Raw genomic sequence first — 20,821 nt, forward strand, 5'->3', positions numbered from 1 at the left:
ACATCACCAGATGGTCAACACCGAAATCAGATTGATTATATTCTTTGCAGCCAAAGATGGAGAAGCTCTATACAGTCAGCAAAAACAAGACCAGGAGCTGACTGTGGCTCAGATCATGAACTCCTTATTGCCAAATTCAAACTTAAACTGAAGAAAGTAGGGAAAACCATTAAACCATTCAGGTATGACCTAAATCAAATCCCTTATGATTACACAGTGGAAGTGAGAAATAGATTTAAGGGCCTAGGTCTGATAGATAGAGTGCCTGATGAACTATGGACGGAGGTTCATGACATTGTACAGGAGACAGGGATCAAGACTATCCCCATGGAAAAGAAATGCAGAAAAGCAAAATGGCTGTCTGGGGAGGCCTTACAAATAGCTGTGAAAAGAAGAGAAGCAAAAAGCAAAGGAGAAAAGGAAAGATAAAAGCATCTGAATGCAGAGTTCCAAAGAATAGCAAGAAGAGATAAGAAAGCCTTCTTCAGCGATCAATGCAAAGAAATAGAGGAAAACAACAGAATGGGAAAGACTAGAGATCTCTTCAAGAAAATTAGAGATATCAAGGGAACATTTCATGCAAAGATGGGCTCGATAAAGGATAGAAATGGTATGCACCTAACAGAAGCAGAAGATATTAAGAAGAGATGGCAAGAATACACAGAAGAACTGTACAAAAAAGATCTTCCGATCCAGATAATCACGATGGTGTGATCACTGACCTAGAGCCAGACATCCTGGAATGTGAAGTCAAGTGGGCCTTAGAAAGCATCACTACGAACAAAGCTAGTGGAGGTGATGGAATTCCAGTTGAGCTCTTTCGAATCCTGAAAGATGATGCTATGAAAGTGCTGCACTCAATATGCCAGCAAATTTGGAAAACTCAGCAGTGGCCACAGGACTGGAAAAGGTCAGTTTTCATTCCAATCCCAAAGAAAGGTAATGCCAAAGAATGCTCAAACCACCGCACGATTGCACTCATCTCACACGCTAGTAAAGTAATGCTCAAAATTCTCCAAGCCAGGCTTCAGCAATATGTGAACCATGAACTTCCTGATGTTCAAGCTGGTTTTAGAAAAGGCAGAGGAACCAGAGATCAAATTGCCAACATCCGCTGGATCATGGAAAAAGCAAGAGAGTTCCAGAAAAACATCTATTTCTGCTTTATTGACTATGCCAAAGCCTTTGACTGTATGGATCACAATAAACTGTGGAAAATTTGAAAGAGATGGGAATACCAGACCACCTGACCTGCCTCTTGAGAAACCTATATGCAGGTCAGGAAGCAACAGTTAGAACTGGACATGGAACAACAGACTGGTTCCAAATAGGAAAAGGAGTTCGCCAAGGCTGTATATTGTCACCCTGCTTATTTAACTTCTATGCAGAGTACATCATGAGAAACGCTGGACTGGAAGAACCACAAGCTGGAATCAAGATTGCTGAGAGAAATATCAATAACCTCAGATATGCAGATGACACCACCCTTATGGCAGAAAGTGAAGAGGAACTAAAAAGCCTCTTGATGAAAGTGAAAGAGGAGAGTGAAAAAGTTGGCTTAAAGCTCAACATTCAGAAGACGAAGATCATGGCATCCGGTCCCATCACTTCATGGGAAATAGATGGGGAAACAGTGGAAACAGTGTCAGACTGTATTTTTTGGGGCTCCAAAATCACTGCAGATGGTGACTGCAGCCATGAAATTAAAAGACGCTTACTCCTTGGAAGGAAAGTTATGACCAACCTAGATAGCATATTCAAAAGCAGAGACATTACTTTGCCAACAAAGGTTTGTCTAGTCAAGGCTATGGTTTTTCCTGTGGTCAGGTATGGATGTGAGAGTTGGACTGTGAGGAAGGCTGAGTGCCGAAGAATTGATGCTTTTGAACTGTGGTGTTGGAGAAGACTCTTGAGAGTCCCTTGGACTGCAAGGAGATCCAGCCAGTCTATTCTGAAGGAGATCAGCCCTGGGATTTCTTTGGAAGGAATGATGCTAAAGCTGAAACTCCAGTACTTTGGCCACCTCATGGGAAGAGTTGACTCATTGGAAAAGACTCTGATGCTGGGAGGGATTGGGGGCAAGAGGAGAAGGGGACGACAGAGGATGAGATGGCTGAATGGTATCACTGACTCGATGGACGTGAGTCTGGGTGAACTCCGGGAGTTGGTGATGGACAGGGAGGCCTGGCGTGCTGGGATTCATGGGGTCGCAAAGAGTCGGACACGACTGAGCGACTGAACTGAACTGAACTGAACAAATTCGTACTAGGAGAGCAACACTGTCAACCAGTGCTGAGTTTTTAGCTTGAGTGATAACTTAAAGAGTTTCCATGAAAAATGTGCATAGAACATCTCAGCTGTGGCTTGAGATGGAATGAAAGTAATTCATTCTTTTTCTATTTCAACTGTATTTCATGTCATTACTATAGATCTAAATAAGCAGCTTGGTGTGAAGGCATCGTAATATTAATAAATAAATAGGTAATCTAGGCTAAGTCAGGCATTGTTATAGGTATAAAATGGGGAAAGGATGTGGTAAAAACACACAGTGCTTTCCTAGAACCTACCACTAAAATGAAGCTGTGAACAAGTACACAGAGAGTGAATGATGTTAATGACCAATCCATGTGTGGAAGCTCTCAAGGAGAGTGGCCCTGTTGCTACTAAGAAAGTAACAACGTGGAAGAGGTAGGGGAGATGAGCTGCCACGTCCAGGGAATTGTTGAAGGACAGCATTAGCATGTAGCGAGCCAGAATGGCAATGTCATCCCACATAAGATGTTGCTCTAAAGTAGGAGTTGGAGATAGGCATGTCTTGTCAATTATTTTGCACATCCTTCCAATAACCTGTAAAGAAGCAAAAAAAATTTTTTAAAGGGAGCTAAAAAGTTTTATCACAAAAAATTTCTTTTTAAAATGATTGTTATAAAACAAAAAACCTCCTGATAAAAAAACCCCAAACAGATACATCAAACCATAGCCCAGAAGGCAAAGGAAAAGTGATTACCTTGCTTGAAACCAATTTCACATTTCCAGAAGCCAAAGCTACAGCAGTATCTGCCATCACCTCAGCCTTTATTGATCCTAAGCCACCCGTTGCACTGGTTTTGATGAAACTGTCTAGTACAACATCAAGGAGGTCTGTAATCTAGTGGAAGAGGGAAAGATTAACTTATGTTTTAGCCATTCTACCAACTTAGTTTTTAACTTAAAATTAATTCAAGGAGCAGTCCAATCAACATGAAAATTCTGGTTTACCTGAGGCCTCCACAACACTAGGTTTTATTTAGAGACTTGTCAGAAATTTATCATAAAATATCCAGAAAAGGATGAGAACAGTCACTCAATTCCTTCAGAGACTGGTATTCAAAAATTTAAAATCTCTACATATATTATTTTCGTTCACTTTTAAAGCACCTCTGTTCTCTAAGACAATAGTGTATCAGCAGTATAAGGTACAATTATTTTAAAATATAAGAAATGACATCAAGTACTGAAATGTTTTGTAGAGCTACAAAAGTGGCTCCAAGGTCATTTAAAATAATGTGGAGGATTTGCAGCATTATCTGAATAAGGGTATTGCCTCCTTAAGTGATTACTTTGAAGAAATGGTAGCATAATTCTTACCAGATAGAAATTACATTATACTATTTTAATACTGGCATTCTTAAAAATGAACTATAAGTGAGAGCAGGAGGCCCAAATAACATCATTAGCAAACATTTACTGACACCTGTGGTATACAGGATACCAGAATATACTATAATGCACTACTTATCAGAAATAGTATCAGATTTTCACAGTTAAATTCTACATGCAGCCATCCCTTGGTGTCTGTGGAGATTAGTTCCAGGACCCCTGCAGATATAAGTCCCTCACTTAAGAAATGGCATAGTACAGTTGGCCCTCAACGCCTGTGGGTTCTGCACATTGAGGATTCTGTGGGGCGACTGTAATAATGCTGTGGAGAAGAGTGCTAGAATAATTAGCTTTTCTCTGGTTCTGAGACACAGACCCCTATAGTTCTGAAGTGGATCAGGGATTAGGTGGGTGTCTGGCATGCTTTTTGAAAAAGGGAACTGTCTTTTCTATAGCTATATCCCTAGTGCAGTGCTTTGCACAATGTGGGTATCAGATTAATATCTGTACCAAGGAGGTACTAGATAAATATTTGAGAAAACTCAATACCTGCCCAAGGCTCCCCCATATTTTTGCTTGAATAGATGGATACATCTGTTTCTCGTTTATGGTCATTGTTATCAGCTTATCAAGAATTGCAGTAACTCTCTGTCGCTTGGCATCATCGTTGTGCTTACAAAAACGTACTAGATTTGATAGCCATGGAGTCATGTACTCCAAACAAAGGTGTTTCAATTCAATACCTGGGGGGAAAAATTACATTATTAGCACAGATGGTCCACAAAAATGACATCAACAATTATTTCAAAATAAAAGATTGGGAGGAAAAAAGGTAAAAGGAAAAGACCATAACCTAGAATCAGGCCTGGAGAAAAGAGACTTGGCAAATATATTACTGAAGACAGAGATGAAGAAAGAGAACAAGCCTTAAAGAAAGTAATCTCCAAAGTCATTAAGCCGATTTTTGAAAAGTTTTATCTTACTTTTCTCCCTTTTAATAGCTTCTCTTCTAGTTAAAAATTTTCTCACTTTATTCTCATTTTAAAAGGAATATTGGTAATCATAGGAACTTTGATAAACAGAGAGTATCATCATAAAAATGAAACTGATATCAATATACTGGTGTCTCACTTGACTTCTCCATAGGCTTTCAAATCTATGCAGAGATACTGTATGTAACCCATCCCAACTTCTCCACAAAAATTAGGGTTATGCTACATACAGAATATGTTTTTTAATTTACTTTTAATTGGAGGATAATTGCTTTATAATATTGTGTTGGTTTCTGCACACAGTATGCTCTGAATGTTTATTTCACTATGTATTATACTGAGATTTACTCAACATTAAAAATTTTTCAAGGAAGGACAATTTGTAACTTTTTATTTTGAAGTAACTCCGAACTTACAAAAAGATACAAAATTAATGCAAAGATTCCTCTATATAACTTCACCAAGAGTACCCAAAGCATTTTTTAATCATGTTAATATACATATATATATATATTAATATATATATATATAGCACGCTGCTGCTACTGCTGCTAAGTCGCTTCAGTCGTGTCCGACTCTGTGCGACCCCATAGACAGCAGCCCACCAGGCTCCGCCGTCCCTGGGAGTCTCCAGGCAAGAACACTGGAGTGGCTTGCCATTTCCTTCTCCAGTGCATGAAAGTGAAAAGTGAAAGTGAAGTCGCTTAGTCATGTCCGACTCTTTGCGACCCCATGGACTGCAGCCCACCAGGGTCCTCCATCTATGGGATTTTCCAGGCAAGAGTACTGGAGTGGGGTGCCAGTGCCTTCTCCATATATAGCATAAAACCTGCCATTTTAATGTGTACAGTTCACAGGAATTCAGTATATTTACATTGTTGTGCAACCATCAACACTATCCATTCCAGAACATTTTAATCTTCCCAAATTGAAATTCTGTACCAAAAACATTTTTAATGGCCTCATATTATTTCATGATATGTAGATTACATAGAAGAATAATGTAACTGGTTCCTCAGTGTTTACTTTTAGATTGCTTCAGCGTTTTGCTATTGTAAGTAATATTAAGTGAAGCACAAAAGTATGGAAGATAAATCTCTGGCAAGAGAGGTGATAACAGTGGTTACTCTTGGTGGGGAATGGATTGCCAGAGAGGAAATTTCTGGATGCTGGAAATGTTCCATATCTTGACCTGGGAGATGGTTTTGTAATGTATTCACATGTAAAAATTAATCAAATTATTTAAGATTTTGGCACTTTATTGATGATAAGATACACCTGAATTTTAAAAACCTAAATAAAAAATAATGCTATGATAAACATATGGACATTAATTCCTTAGGATAAATTCCTTAGGAGTTATGAGTCCAAGAGCTGTAAACATCTTTAAGGTTCTCCATATCCACGTCCAAACTACTTTGTAGAAAACTTGCTCCTGTTCACAATTCCAAAGACATCAACACTGAATTTTTTTAAATCTTTCTTTGCCAACATAGGTCCAAATAGTCAAAGCTATGGTTTTTCCAGTAGTCAAGTATGGATGTAAGAGTTGGACTATAAATAAGGCTGAGCACTGAAGAGCTGGTGCTTCTTAACTGTGGTGTTGAAGACTCTTGAGAGTCCCTTGGACTGCAAGGAGATCAAACCAATCAATACTAAAGGAAATCAGTCCTGAATATTCATTGGAAGGGCTGATGCTGAAGCTGAAGCTCCGAGAGTTTGGCCACCTGATGTGAAGAGCTGACTCGTTAGAAAGTCTCTGATGCTGGGAAAGATTGAAGGCAGGAAGAGAAGGGGATGAAAGAGGATGAGACAGTTGGATGACATCACCGAATCGATGGACATGAGTTTGAGCAGGCTCCAGGAGATGGTGAAGGACAGGGATACCTGGTGTGCCGCAGTCCATGGGGTTGCAAAGATTTGGACACGACTGAGTGACTGAACAACACTTCAGTTTGAATTTCTTCAAATTTGTTAGTGAACTTTCACCATTTCCTTTGCTTCAATCTATTACTTTTTTTGTTTCATAAGTCCTTACTCACCCAGAAAGCAATCAAATATTATTCCTCTTTCTTAAATGGTTCCAGTTTTTATATTCAATTCTTAAAAATAGTTAGAACTTATTTTGGCATCATCTTGTGGTTTGGGGTTAAGATGAAGACCCAACTTGATTCATTTCTCAGCCTCATTTCTGAAGTGATTTAATCTTCCCCCTATTAGTCTGTGTTACTTCTTTATCAATATGCTTCTCTTAAAGTGATCTGATTGCTGATTTTTGAATACTCATTTTAATTACTGTTTAGTTCAGTCACTCAGTTGTGTCCTATTCTTTGCAACTCCATGGACTGCAGCACACCAGGCCTCCCTGTCCATCACCAACTCCCAGAGCTTGCTCAAACTCAGGTCCATTGAGTTGGTGATGCCATTCAACCATCTCATTCTCTGTTGTCCCCTTCTCCTCCTGCCTTCAATCTTTCCCAGCATTATGGTCTTTTCTAATGACTCAGTTCTTTGCATCAGGTGACCAAAGGCTTGGAGCTTCAGCTTCAGCATCAGTCCTTCCAATGAATATTCAGGACTGATTTCCTTTAGGATTGACTGGTTTGATCTCCTTGCAGTTCAAGGGACTCTCAAGAGTCTTCTCCAACACCATAGTCAAAAGCATGAATTCTTCAGCGTTCAGCTTTCTTTATGGTCCAACTCTCATACATCCATACTTGACTACTGGAAAAACCTTAGCTTTGACTACAAGCCCCTCTCAGTTTTTCTTTCCTTTCAATATTTTCTTAGCTATTGTATTTTCAAGTGAAATGCACAGCATAATCATTTAAAGCTCTACCTCATTCTTAATCCTCAACTCTCACAGCTATTTTAAAGGGACTGAATTGAATTATAATAATCTGGTAAGAACTGTTCATCCAGGAACACAATACATGTGTCCATTCACTCAAACCTTTGTTAATATTGTCTTAATAAAGCTTTATACCTGTCTTGTTTTGTCAGTTTTACATGTTTTCTTTTTAGAGTTATAATCCTACATCTCTTGCTGTAAAAATACACAGTGATCTGGTCTTACTGAATTTCCAAAGCTTTCAATTAACACAGAAAAGTCAAGAAATGTGTTTGAGTGTATTAAAAAGTTTTATGTATTATGGAGAGAGAAAGGGAGGGGAAGAAAATGTCAGGAAATAAGCTGGAAGAAGAGCAACATTTATATTACTACAGGTTCTGAAGATGGATAGACATAAAGAATAGATGTTAAATTTACATTTACAAAAGGCAAGTCAGGAGTTGACTCTGGACCTTGTATTTCGTGCCACTGCATTCTCCATGAACTATACATAAACAATAAAATCACAGTTCAAATTCAACCTGAAGTAAAGAGAAAATGACTACCCCCCTAAAATCAAGGGGACAACATGGATATTTTACACATTTGGAATAACCTGCTAAGAAGAGAAATACGCTAATCTCAAACACGGTATGAAAACACTTTGTAAGTGGCGCAGAGACACAGAAGATATCAAAATCTTCCCACTGTGCATGTATTGCCAAATTTTTGTGGATTTCTCAATGTGATCTACCACAAAGTTTCTTCAGTAAGACAAAAAATAAAAATAAGTGGAAATATACTAAAGATTTCATTGGCAAATTTTGAAATGAAAGGACTATCTTTGAATCTTCTTAGAATCGTTGTTAATATTAAAAAAAAAATCATTACTTACTAGATTTGCTAAATCCAGAAATACACTCTTCCAAAAATTCTAAGGTGAGGTGTGGCTCATTGGCTGCCAGGGTCTTACTAATAGAGACAATAAAGAGGGTGTTGTTGGCTGGGATACATAAACCTGACGTCTCTAGTAACTGGCCCTCAATTTTTAAATTAAAGGTACAAGTTAAGGCACACAGAAGATTATAGGCAGCTGACCTAGGAGAAAACACAAATTAAGTTGTTTTAAACTTTTTTCTTATAATTTCAAAATTTTAATAACATACAACTTATGATTCTGTTACCAAGCATAGATCAACTATTTAAAAATTTTATGATCGATCGGAGATAAGATTTTGTAATTCTATGGTAAATCCCAAATACCCCGCAATCATATTTTTTTAAAGGAAAATTCTCCACATAATCAGAAGAGAACTCTGAGGCTCCTAATGACAGCGAATATAAGGCCTTTCTAAAAGACATTCCACTGGGATATAAAATATGAGAATTTTATGGTCTTAAGATCAGTCAATATGAAGAAAGTCAGAATAAGGCACACCATATTTTCAGTGAGGCCAAAACTCAAATTGTGGCTCCCCTGCTCACTAGATCCAGTTATAACCAGGAGCACAAGAAATGAGATGGCCCTCATAAAATTAGAATGCTAAAATGTTTCATTAGAATCTACCAAATTTCTTTCTAGGTGTCCTACAATTTATACTACAAACTAGAGGTCAAACAATTTTTTAATATAATTAAGTACCTCCCCCCACGTGCCATTTTTTCCTTAAATGAACTCCTACTATTATACATAAAAGCACTGAATTAAAAAAAAATAAAGAACACACAAACCATAATATATATCCAGGTTCCATCAGAACCAAAGTCTTCCTTATAAATGTCTAAAAATATACTTAAACAATTTAGGAGATAGCTCAAAAAACTCAATTTTTAGATTTAGATTTTTCTCCCCTATCCAGCAAAACAAACGGTTTGCTCAGTGAATTTCAGGTTTTCCTTACCTCTGAACTTTCATCATGCTAGTATATTTATGTAATAACCACACAGGGGAAAAAGCCACTGAAATATAAGTCTGCCTCAAGGCTTTTTCTCTGGAACAACAGGCTTCAGCAAAAAGCAGAAGCTGTCAGTTTGCTTTATTTCACAAGAGAAGAATACAGGCTCATTCAAGCTAATAACTGTTAGAAGTCTGCTAGCACTCTTCTATGAGGAATTTGGAACTAGACATTCAAGACAGACATAGCTCCATTTTCCTAAAATGAAAATATTAACCTCATTGTTTCTAAGTTTGTGTATCTTTTATTAACTCCAAGGAATTCTGAGTGATGCTATTTGGACAGTGACTTTCACTCTGTTATTTCAACAGTTATAAAGAACTGGGATTCCTCAAACTGGGAGTAGGTGTCACAGACTCCTCTCAGATAATGAAAGGGAAGCATATGTGAAATTTTGTGTGTATTTTCTGGGAGTTCATGGACTCCATGAGGACCGCCCAGGTAAAGAAATCTTGCTTATTTCTTTTCCTGTTAAATTACGGAGGACGTGGAATTCTAAAAAGCCCATTTATAAAACTTGAGCTATATTATACCCTAGGGAAGATTTTCCAAAGCCAAGAATTTATATCTGTAAAAACCTGATAGTCCCAAGGTACTTGGGGCAAAAAATTATCTTAACATGAAAAGGAGAGGGGCAGAAAAGGGAAGTGGTGTGGAGACACTGGCAGAGAGAGGAAAGGGTGGGGGAGGGGTGGGGGGGAGTTGGGAGAAAATATTTGTTAAACACAAACTATTTGCTAGATCCTATGCTCTACTACCACACATTTATTAAACTTTTGTAAGTTTACAGGAAGGCAGGGTTACCCTTATTTTTAAAAAGAGGAAACTAGAGCTCATCTGCAGAACTTCAGTACCTTGACCAAAGTCATACAGAGCAGCAGGTCTAGATTTAAACCAAAACTCCTGATGCCATAGGCCCTGTCCTTTCCGCATTCATTTAGATACTAACCTAACCAGATCCAATTATAACTCTGCTCATCTGACATTTATATTTGTCTTAAGCTCTCTTTCAAGAATTTTGTTAAAGTCACACAGTTGCAGAAACTATGTAATGTTACTGAATTACTGAACATTAAGCCTTCCTTTTCAAATAATGATAATCTTACTTGACTGCATGGGAGCTGAATAGTGATGTACTTTTAAATATGGGAAAAATTAGAGAACTCAGAAAAGGAGAAATTTTACTTAGAAGTAGACTTTAAAAAAAGAAAACAACTTTTTTTAAAAAGAAAAACAAGCAAACAAAAAATCCCCCCCAAAATGGCCATGCTGTTATGTTTCAGATGAAAGCTGAAAGAACACTGGTTTGGTATAAGTCACCCTATTCAGATTTACATAGTTCACGTGTTTACCTACTTAGAATGCCTGCTAATAATTTATAGTATTAAGGTAGAGGCTGCCTTAAAAATTTATTAATTGATCTCATTTTAAAACCAACAAACTTTAAATAAGATTGAAATGAGTTTTTTAAAAAACCTACCGTAAACTAGGGTCTGAACTGCCTAAATTAAGTAATGCAATATTGAGTAGTGTCCCAGGGACGTCTTTTGGCCGAATCTTGGTGTGCTGGGGAATGGAGTCTGGTTGCGACAGCTCCCAACGTGTCCGGATGTGAATGATAGACTGAACAATGGCATCACACTCCTGGTGCATGAAGGTGAGCGGTGTGCCCTGGTTTGCAATAGTTAAGGTGAACTGGTTCTCGTCCACCAGGCAGATCTCTTCAATTTCTGAGGCATAATAGATATCATTTAGAAAGACTGATTGCCCCAGGACTTTTGTTCGCTCTGCAGAGGTTACTTGAACAGCAGTAGAACCAACCTGGAAAATGTCAGCAAGAGGGTAGAGTAGAAAAGGATTAAATTTCATTATGTAGAAATCTGAGAGGTTTCAAAATCCCACCAACCAAACAAAATACCATGTTTGCCATTTAAAGAAGAGTTACCACCATTATATATTCAAACAGGTTCAATAATAATTGTGATAAGTGCTGTCAAAAGAAACTGAAAACATCAGAAAAAAATTTTTAGTTTTTAAAAGCTTGAGATCCTATGGATAATTACAAATTTAATCCTGAAGGTTCACGTTCATCCTCTGCTAAAAAGCATGTAATAATCAAAAGAAATCTCAATAGGTAGTTCCCACTCCTCATATATTCCTGCCATTTGACAGATATGCAGCAAACCGCCCACTCTATACTACTCTCCTGCCCCCAATACAACCTGGAAATTATATTAAGTGTACACCTCTCCAGCCTTCTGCAGGACCTCCATGAAGACAGAAGGCTTGGTTTTCCTCCATCTGGACTTACTTTACATTTGCTATACAGTACTACAGGGACCCTGGGGAGTCTAGTAGATTGGCTGGTTAGTCAAGCAAGGCAATGAATCACTTACCTAACAGGCAGTAAAACTTACTTTAATAGACACCTTGGTGTCTTTGTGAGCTAGCTTGAGAGCGTTGTGGAAAACCTTCAGGTCCTCTTCTAAAGCCAAGGTGGCAGCGGGTAGTTTCTGCTGTTCATGCTCAATGTGCTCAGCCAGTTTCCCAGGACAGTCTATGAAAATGAGTCTTTTGCTGCCTTTGAGGCCAGTCAGCAGCCGCTCATGATACTTGGTATATTCCCTGACCCAGGAGTTACAGTTATAGATATATACTGCAGAGACATTATCATAAGCAAAGCCAGGAAAAACCACAAACCACTTGGAGAGAAAGTCTGTTTTAAAGCGATTGCTAGGCCCAGTATGGGTAAGGTCCACTACAATCTCATATGGCTTTGCATAGTATGGCTTTAAAGTCAGCAAGACGTGGTATATCAGCAAATCACCATTGATTTGACCTGTTTTGAACCTAAAGTAAGATGAAAAAAAGGACACAAATCATTAACCATTTTGAATGAATATACAGATGCTACAAATCTACTTTAATCCTTTATTTTCTGATTAGTTTTCTAGAGAAAACAAACTATAATATGAAACAATTATACAAAGTCTGGATCCATTTTTTTAAATCACTTGTTCTTAAGACACTGAGAAGGCTAAAGTAAAATGCAAGAGACAAATCCCCAGTTCAAAATCTGAGCAACAACAGCAACAACAAACTTGTCTACCATAGTCAAGCAAGGAGGAAGGCAATGGACATTGGTCAGTTGCTTCTAGGCACACCCAAGTTCCCAGGTGAACTATTTGGGTGGGAATGACCCACTTAGAGCCTTGAAGTAAACTGAATGAATTTAGTCAATTCATTTATCCACCATGACCAGAGAGAATGGTTCAACAATGATCATGTGACTCAAACTAGGACAACTAGGGCCAAATAGGCCCAATTCAAAGACTTCAGCTTAAATTGTTGAGAACTGAGATCTTTTTCTCCCCTGATGTTTATAATTAAAGGAACATATAGCTCTGAGAGTTGTTAGCTTGTTTACCTTATGATATGAATGAAAAGCCTGCCTAAAAACGGAAGAAATGGAGCAGAGAAATGACAAGATAAACTGGGGCCCAAGCCATTTCTTTTGAGTCCTAGAATTTATTTCTGTACTATTCAGTTGTGTGAGCCAATACATCCCATTTTTTTGATTAAGTTGTCTATGTCATATGTTGTCTACATTCAAAAGAATGCTAATCAATATGAGTAGTCAAAAGAAGGACCATCAGAAAGCCCCCAAATACAGTACCAGAATTTCAAAACAAATCAACCTTATATTAACTTTGGCCCAACGTTCTGTACTTGATGATTCTGGTGGTACTACAAAGTAAGCTAAAACAAATATCCTTTCCTGAGAGTTTTAAATCTTATTGGGAGAAAATAAGATAAAAATATGATAAGTTAAGTCATCTTAAAATTTTAAAAAGTATTTCAAGAACAAAGAAAAGATATGAGGTAGTATGTAATCACTTGTCAAAGAAACTGCACAGAAAAATACTTTTGTAAAGTTCAAAAGAGGGAAAAATCAACACAAACTGGGTAATCAGTGAAAGCTACATAGAAGATGCTGAAGTGGGCAGGAGAAATTTCACACTCATCAAGAGCAGGGAATGGCAGGCCTCATGGAGAGAGGGAAGGAGGGGGAAAAATAGGCAACTAGATGTGCTGAGGCAAGAATCAGCTAGCTGAGCTAGAATGGAGGATTCATGTAGAGAAATTTGAAGAGAGAAAGCTGGAAAAATACAGAATAGCCAAATTGTGAAGGGACCAAAACTGCTCAGGGGCAAAACTAAGGGGCTCAGATTTCCTCTTAAGACTTTGGTATTTCTTGGAGGATGTTCTGTGGCACACCAGCGGCAGAATCAACTCTGTGCCTCATTAAAACGCAGTTTCCTGTCCTAGCCCAGAACTACTATATATGAATCTATGCAGTGGGGCCTGGAGATTTTCATTGTTTTTAAACAACCTTTCATCTGATGTTTATGTGCACAAACATTTCTGAATTGCAGCTGCAGGTGTTAGGGAGTTATTTGACCACATTTCTTTAAAAAGAAAAAGGTGATATGATCACAGGAAGTGATACATACATATATAAGAAGGAGTTGGGGCTAGTGAAAAAGATATTTTAGTAGTCTAGGTATGGTTTAATAAGCATCTAAAATATACACAAGGCTAACAGTTAGAGAAGAAACTGATCCAAAAATATGAAGAAAGGATCAACATGATTCAACATCTTTATCAAGGCTGAAACAAAGGATTTGAATTAAAAGGACTTGCTGTGTACCAAGGCTCTGCCATAACAAAGAATGTTACCACCCTGAATAAAAACAGAGATCACAAGGGGCAGTCACTTTGGGGGAAAATTGAAATCCATTTTAGATACATTGAGTATGAGGTCCTGACAGGACATTAGAGGGGAGTGTGTGTGTATATATACACTACAGTTAGATTATAAGAGATTTTTTTTTTTGTCTCTTATAACCTAAGTTTACTAGATAGTCTCTCCAAACCACTGTTGCACTTCCATACTTTGAAATGCTGGTTATAAACATTACTGTTTCTATTATCTGACCAATATCCTGGGTCTCCAAACTCATGTTATCAAATCAGTCTGTGGTATACAAGTACAATTTTTAGAGAAGATTTTAATGCTCAATCTCAGGGGAAATGTTATTTTCTGTTTTTCTGAAAGATACTAACATAGCATTCGAAAGCATATAGCAGACATACATAATCAGCATAGGGTCAAAAGGCATTAAACACAAAACCCTCCCTACCCTGGAGGCGGGGATTTGTCCTACAAAGCCTCCTGTCATGCTGTGGCCAAATAGACAAGTTGGAGATTTTTTTTTCCCCTGTGACATGTGCTTTAGCTGCAGTGGAAAGGAAATGTGTCATCTGTGGTTAGTGGAAAGCTAGCTGTACATATCCTTTTTTTTAAAACTGCAGAGTTAGGTTCAGATTCTTCAAGTCTATTCTGCTTTAAATTATTTGGAAGTTGTGCTTCAAGAAAAGAAAAGAAGTGGCTTATTAAAATCAGGTTATAAGATTTTGACCAAGCATTTTGTAAGGTAGGTCATATATATGGCTTTTCTTATGCCTTTTCATTTATAACTTCTTACAGATTAGTGTTTGAGGAAATACTTTCGAATCGTACTAACAAAGTAGAATTAGTAATGGAACACGTATGCTGTTTTCTTCTCTGTTCTATTAAGTAAAATTTAAGTAAGAAATGGCAAGAGTTACCATCAACACAGAGCTTTAAATTAAGATTAAGCAGGATTTGATTTTAGTCTCTTGAGTGAATTGTAAAGTTTTACCTGTTATTAAAATAAGTTTAAAAAACAAATTTCTCATTACTAATGCTTAGGCATTATAAATTTTATTGAAAACTACCAGAGATAAAGGAAAATTTTCATAATATAACCTGGCCTCCACTGCATAAATTAGAGATGTAGAGACAGCTCTCTATTCTTAGGCATTTGTAAGGATTTCAAAGTCTCATTTTGTTAACGGTTTGTTTATTTGGGGATGACAGTACATCTGGCTGAAGACAATCAACAGCGGGCCTATTATTTATCCTGTGGTGAGCACTGCTAAAATGTGTACAAATACTATGATACATATTACACTAATGAACTAATGTGACAAGAATAACTTGCTTTAAATCATTTTTAGCATCTCATGCAGAAGTCCAGTCTAGTATAAAAGGCTGGAAATTATTTGCTAATCCAATTTAAAGTCTTTCTCTTTGTGGAAGAATCACAAATACTTCCATAAATCCAAAGATTTATGTCATTCAACTTAAAAATTGAATTCAAACACTATTATAGACAAGTCAGTGCACAATATCTTTAACTGTCTATAAAAATTATAATCTGAAAAGTAATCTTACTTCTAGAACACATAAGAAAGGGTTTTTTTTTTTTCCCCTCCATATTATCAATAGGAAATATGACTTCAGAGGTTAGTTTCTAGTTACTATTGTTTATTATATGCTACTTTCATTTGTATAACAATATGTCACATTTGTTATTCTCAAATCAACTATACTTCAGTTAAAAAAAAAAAAAAGCATGAGTAGCAACAGTATCTGTGTCATCTGGGAATTGGTTAAAACTCTCCAGTCCCTCCTAGACCTATGGAATAAATCTGCATTAAAAACAAACTCACATCCATGTTCTTTAAAGTTTGAGAAGAACTTATATATAATAGGCAAACAGGCACTTTTATTTGGTATATCTCAGGAGACGGAAATGGCAACCCACTCCAGTAATCCTGCCTGGAAAATTCCACGGACAGAGGAGCCTGGTGGTCTACAGTCCATAGTGTCGCAGAGTTGCACATGACTGACTGACTAAACAACAGAAGAATAACCTAGTTTTTGCTTCCACTTCCCTATTCATATAAATGCAAACAATAAAACACTCTTACAAATGTGGCCCAGACAAACTGGAATACTGTTTTAAAAGAGATAGCTCAATAATGGTAATGAATCTTTCCTTGGCTTACCAGTACCTAGAACAGATATGCCAGCTGCATTTAAATCTTCAGTCTTATGATGGATAATAGAAATTAGGAACAGAGTTTTCCCCTTTGTGGACTGGCTTCCAGCGAGCTCAGACCCAAAATCGACATTCCACTTTTTCATTTATAGGTTGAGACTCTTATGATCCACACTGACTTCCCACTTGAGCCTGAATCCCATGATCCTGATGTTGTATTTCTATTTTATTGTATACCTTATTTTTAAAGATTATGTCAAAATATTCACAGAAAAATTCTAAGCACAAATAATAATGAGAAAGGTCAATATCTTTTGTTGAACTTTTGAGATTATTCAAAAGAAACCTGCCTCTTTTCCTCTGTAATGCCAGAGGTTTGGGATGAGAAAAGTGGCATGTCTTTGCTTTCAGAAAGCCACAGTAACTCAGGGGCCATAGAGGTGAAGGGAGACCCATCATCATAAAAGAGCTTTCATGAATACTGGGAATATATTCCTAAGCACTAGCTTTAGTCTAAACTTCAAGATAAATACCCAGGAAGAAAAAAGAACATCTTGAATTTCTACTTGAGGTCCGTTTTCTCTTGGTTGCTACCACACTTCCCTTTTCCTGAGACCCCCGCAAAATTATTTGCATTTTCTTCTCACACACGAAGCAAAATGTCACATTTCTCTCTTACTATACAGATGGGTGACTCATTTGTTAGAGGATGGGGAGTTTCTGCAAGGAGTTTCCTTAAATGGTAAGAAAAAAAAAAGGAGGAATCAAAAAAGTAAAAGCAGAAGTATGTGACTCAAAGCTAAATTCTTCTAGCATGCTCAAGAGGGAGGAAACTCTTAAACCAGGGTATTCAGTTTAACAATGATTAGTAGTTATCTGTAATGCTACCTTTTAGCATTTAAAAAATAAGAGAAATTAAATTGTTTCTTTATATGTAGCCTAGTAGAAAAAAGATCAGTTCAGAAGGAATTCAAACAGGAAAGCAAATGTCAGGCATGAGTGTAATTATAGCTAATTGTAGCTAAAACTTATCAACTGTCTATCCATCTTTTAATGACAATTACCAAAACTAGGAACCATTATTCTTTCACAAGTTAACAAATTATATTTCTATCCCTACAGATTACCAGTACACTCACAGACATGGGACACATGCGACATTACCTGCATCTTGCCTTTCTGATGACAACAGCTTTTTCTTTGTCTCCTGGAACAAAAGCAAACTATACCCATCTGTGGGATAACAATTCTACTGTCTTGGATCCAGATATTCACAACAAGACGGACAGAAGCCAAAATGAAAACTTTAACGCAAACCCTAAAACTCCTGAAGCAGATAAAAAAGATAATTCTACAAACATGCCTGAAACAGAAACATCATCTCACATCACGTTTTTAACTCCTAAATCTGAACTGGAGCTTTATGTATCTTCTGTTGTCAGGAACAGTCCACCAACAGTACAGAACATTGAAAACACAAGCAAAAGTCACAGTGAAATTTTCAAAAAGGGTGTCTGTGAGGAGGACAACAACAAAATGGCCATGCTAGTCTGCTTAATCATAATTGCCGTGCTCTTTCTCATCTGTACCATTCTATTTCTATCAACCGTGGTTCTGGCAAACAAAGTCTCATCTCTCAGACGATCAAAACAAGCAGGCAAGCGTCAGCCTAGGAGCAATGGTGATTTTCTGGCAAGCAGTGGTCTCTGGCCTGCTGAATCAGACACTTGGAAAAGAGCAAAACAGCTCACAGTGCCCAACCTAATGATGCAATCTACTGGAGTGCTCACAGCTACGATGGAAAGAAAAGATGAAGAAGGAACTGAAAAACTCACTAACTAATAGATGCTTTAGTGAAGAAAAATGCAAAGTAGCAATGAGAAAGTTTCTGGGGTAAAAATGAACTCAGTTTGACATTTAATGCCAAGGTTTTGGACTGAAGGTCTAAAATTTGCCATGGCTGGCCTTGCTTAGAATCAAGCAAGTGAGAAAGGAAGAAGTATGTTTGCTTACTTAATGACTTTAACTGTGTCTAACACTGTTTTAGAAAGCAAATAATAAAACGACCAAGCATTCAAGGAAGGTTCTAAAGACAAGTTGAAGGAACTGACTAATAGAGTTAGAAAGAGATAATTTATGAGTTTTTCTTGTTCAGCAATAGTAGTTACATGATCTTTGTCCAAATGTAAGTAAACTTGGAAGAGTTTCAGTGTGTCATTTGAGGCTATTACATGCTTTAACATCTAACAGAAGTCACATTCCTAATGCATAGAGTTGAACTGTATAGTTACATGGTACTTTCTTTGCTGAATGAGACAGAATCCATACCAGTTCATCTATAAACACGGCTAATGTTATGCCAGATGCTTTCATCTTTACATGTGGTGTACATAAGAAAGTCGTTTTCTACTATATTTAATTAAAACTTTAAATTTTGTATAATAAATTAAGATGACAGAATAAAAGTGACTATATTTGCATTCCCTTTATTATTTTAGAGAATACACAGCAAAGATCAATAAGAAACAGAGTACAACTGAAATAGATAAATGTAAAACATATCTTACTGTTTAACTGTAATGGAACTCTATAAATATTGCTTATGGGATTTTTTTTTATAGCAAATATTCAAAGGCTGATTAGTTTTTGGACTTTGAGACTGCCAAATGACCTAATAAACCAATTTTATTTTTTTACTACCCAATATGACATGAGCAAAGGAAAGATGTGTATATGTGTGTGTGTTTGTTCTACTTTGGAAAACAGGATACTCAGGTAATTGTTGAAAGTTTAAAGAAACTGGGTTCAAGTACAATAGTGGCTTACATTTAAGCCAAGACATTCATCTTCAATTTAATATATTGCAAAAGTTGCTCTGAGAGACTTTCCAACTGTCCACCAAAACTGACACAGAGCATACTTAATTAAAGACCAGGCCAGTCTTAAAAATCTCATCCCTTGTCGAGCATTTATTTTGGGAAATATGCTAGACATTTAAGGAAACATTTACATATATGTATGTTTTTATTTTTCTTTTTTACAATTCAATTCACTCTGACAAAAGTTTATACATGTCAACACCTTTTAACCAACAAATAGAACATTTTCTCAGAAAGTGCCTTTAGGCCTCCTTCCAATCTCTACTATCTCCACCCCCTAACAACAGCCATTGTTTTTTTTGTAAAATAATTTGAAGTATAACTGCTTTACAATGTTGTGTTTGTTTCTGCAGTACAACAAAATGAGTCAGCTATATGTATACATATACAACCCCTCCCTCTTGAACCTCCCACTCACACCCTCAATTCCACCCCTCTCGGTCATCACAGAGCACCTAGCTGAGGAAACATTTTACATATTTATATATATTTTTTCCAAGTATTACTGCAATTCTTTCTAGGTTAGTAATTTGCATCCTGACTGAGATTCAGAATCACCTGAAGAATTTAACTCACCCATGCGTAAGTTACACCCTTCCTCCTGATTTAAATGGAGTGAGCTCCAGATAGAGGCATTGATAATTTTTGCATAATTCCCTAGATCATGCTCTTGGTCATCAGATTAAATTTGTAAAATTTCCATTGCTCAAAAGATCTAGGTAGGTTACATTTCTTTTTTTTTTTTAAGGTTACATCTTAAAATGAGAGAGGGAAAAAGAGCATCAATTTTATTATCGATTTGTTACCAATTTATAAAAAATCCATTTCCCAAATAACAAATCATAGCCCTATTATTCCAGAAAAAGGTAAACATCAACAAAGGAAAAAGGAAAGCAAGAGCAAGCTCATGCCCGTTGTGGTTGTAACATTAAGTTATCTTTTGGAGAAGGCAGTAAGTGCACCCACTCTAGTACTCTGGCCTGGAAAATCTCACGGATGGAGGAGCCTGGTGGGCTACAGTCCATGGGGGTCACTAAGAGTCGCACACAACTGAGCGACTTCACTTTCACTTTTCACTTTCATGCACTGGAGAAGAAAATGGCAACCCACTCCAGTGTTCTTGCCTGGAGAATCCCAGGGATGGGGGAGACTGGTGGGCTGCCGTCTGTGGGGTCGCACAGAGTCAGACACGACTGAAGTGACTTAGCAGCAGCAGCAGCAGGTTATCTTTTGAAGGGTAAAAAGGTTTGATTTCAGATTTGAAATGAACCTGGGCAGAGCTCCCATTTTGTGTATATCAAAAATCTGAGACTGTACATGAAAACAGTGATAACACAAAGCAGTCCTTGAATCAAGAAACTGAAAACAAATGACTGTCTTCTTAAAAATAAGAAATTAACTAGGCAACTACTTTCCTATGCAACACATATGTTGAACATCTTCACACAAAACAGAAAGCTCCTATTGCAGAAATATTTAAAATTTATCCCTCACTATCTTGGCTATTTAACACACGTCCTCAGACTGACAACATCCAATGGTAGCTCATGAAAGTGGTTCCTTTCCAAACTTAACCACTGTTTAAAGATGACAG

General features: G+C 37.1%; 2 protein-coding genes across 10 annotated transcripts in view; one reads left to right on the forward strand and one right to left on the reverse strand.

Moving 5' to 3' along the window:
- NF1 (neurofibromin 1) overlaps positions 1-20,821 on the reverse strand; it is a 257,570-nt gene that overhangs the window by 35,991 nt on the left and 200,758 nt on the right. For all 9 annotated transcript variants that reach the window (XM_027516769.1, XM_027516770.1, XM_027516763.1 and 6 more), the window contains 6 exons: positions 11,834-12,266; positions 10,897-11,237; positions 8,357-8,559; positions 4,189-4,382; positions 3,008-3,148; positions 2,568-2,847 (listed from right to left, as the gene is read on the reverse strand). In XM_027516769.1, coding sequence (XP_027372570.1) covers positions 2,568-2,847; positions 3,008-3,148; positions 4,189-4,382; positions 8,357-8,559; positions 10,897-11,237; positions 11,834-12,266 — 1,592 coding nt within the window. The remainder of the gene's footprint in view (positions 1-2,567; positions 2,848-3,007; positions 3,149-4,188; positions 4,383-8,356; positions 8,560-10,896; positions 11,238-11,833; positions 12,267-20,821) is intronic.
- EVI2A (ecotropic viral integration site 2A) lies at positions 14,689-19,072 on the forward strand. Its single transcript, XM_027516775.1, has 2 exons — positions 14,689-14,914; positions 17,471-19,072. The coding sequence occupies exon 2, from the start codon at positions 17,492-17,494 to the stop codon at positions 18,188-18,190; it is 699 nt and encodes a 232-aa protein (XP_027372576.1). The 5' UTR covers positions 14,689-14,914; positions 17,471-17,491; the 3' UTR covers positions 18,191-19,072.

This window comes from Bos indicus x Bos taurus, chromosome 19 (genome assembly GCF_003369695.1).
Source record: "Bos indicus x Bos taurus breed Angus x Brahman F1 hybrid chromosome 19, Bos_hybrid_MaternalHap_v2.0, whole genome shotgun sequence".
In the NCBI taxonomy this organism is placed as follows: Eukaryota; Metazoa; Chordata; class Mammalia; order Artiodactyla; family Bovidae; genus Bos; species Bos indicus x Bos taurus.

Bases quoted from the DNA above. Each gene is read 5' to 3' on its own strand.
- EVI2A (XM_027516775.1), top strand. From the start codon at position 17,492: ATGGGACACATGCGACATTACCTGCATCTTGCCTTTCTGATGACAACA.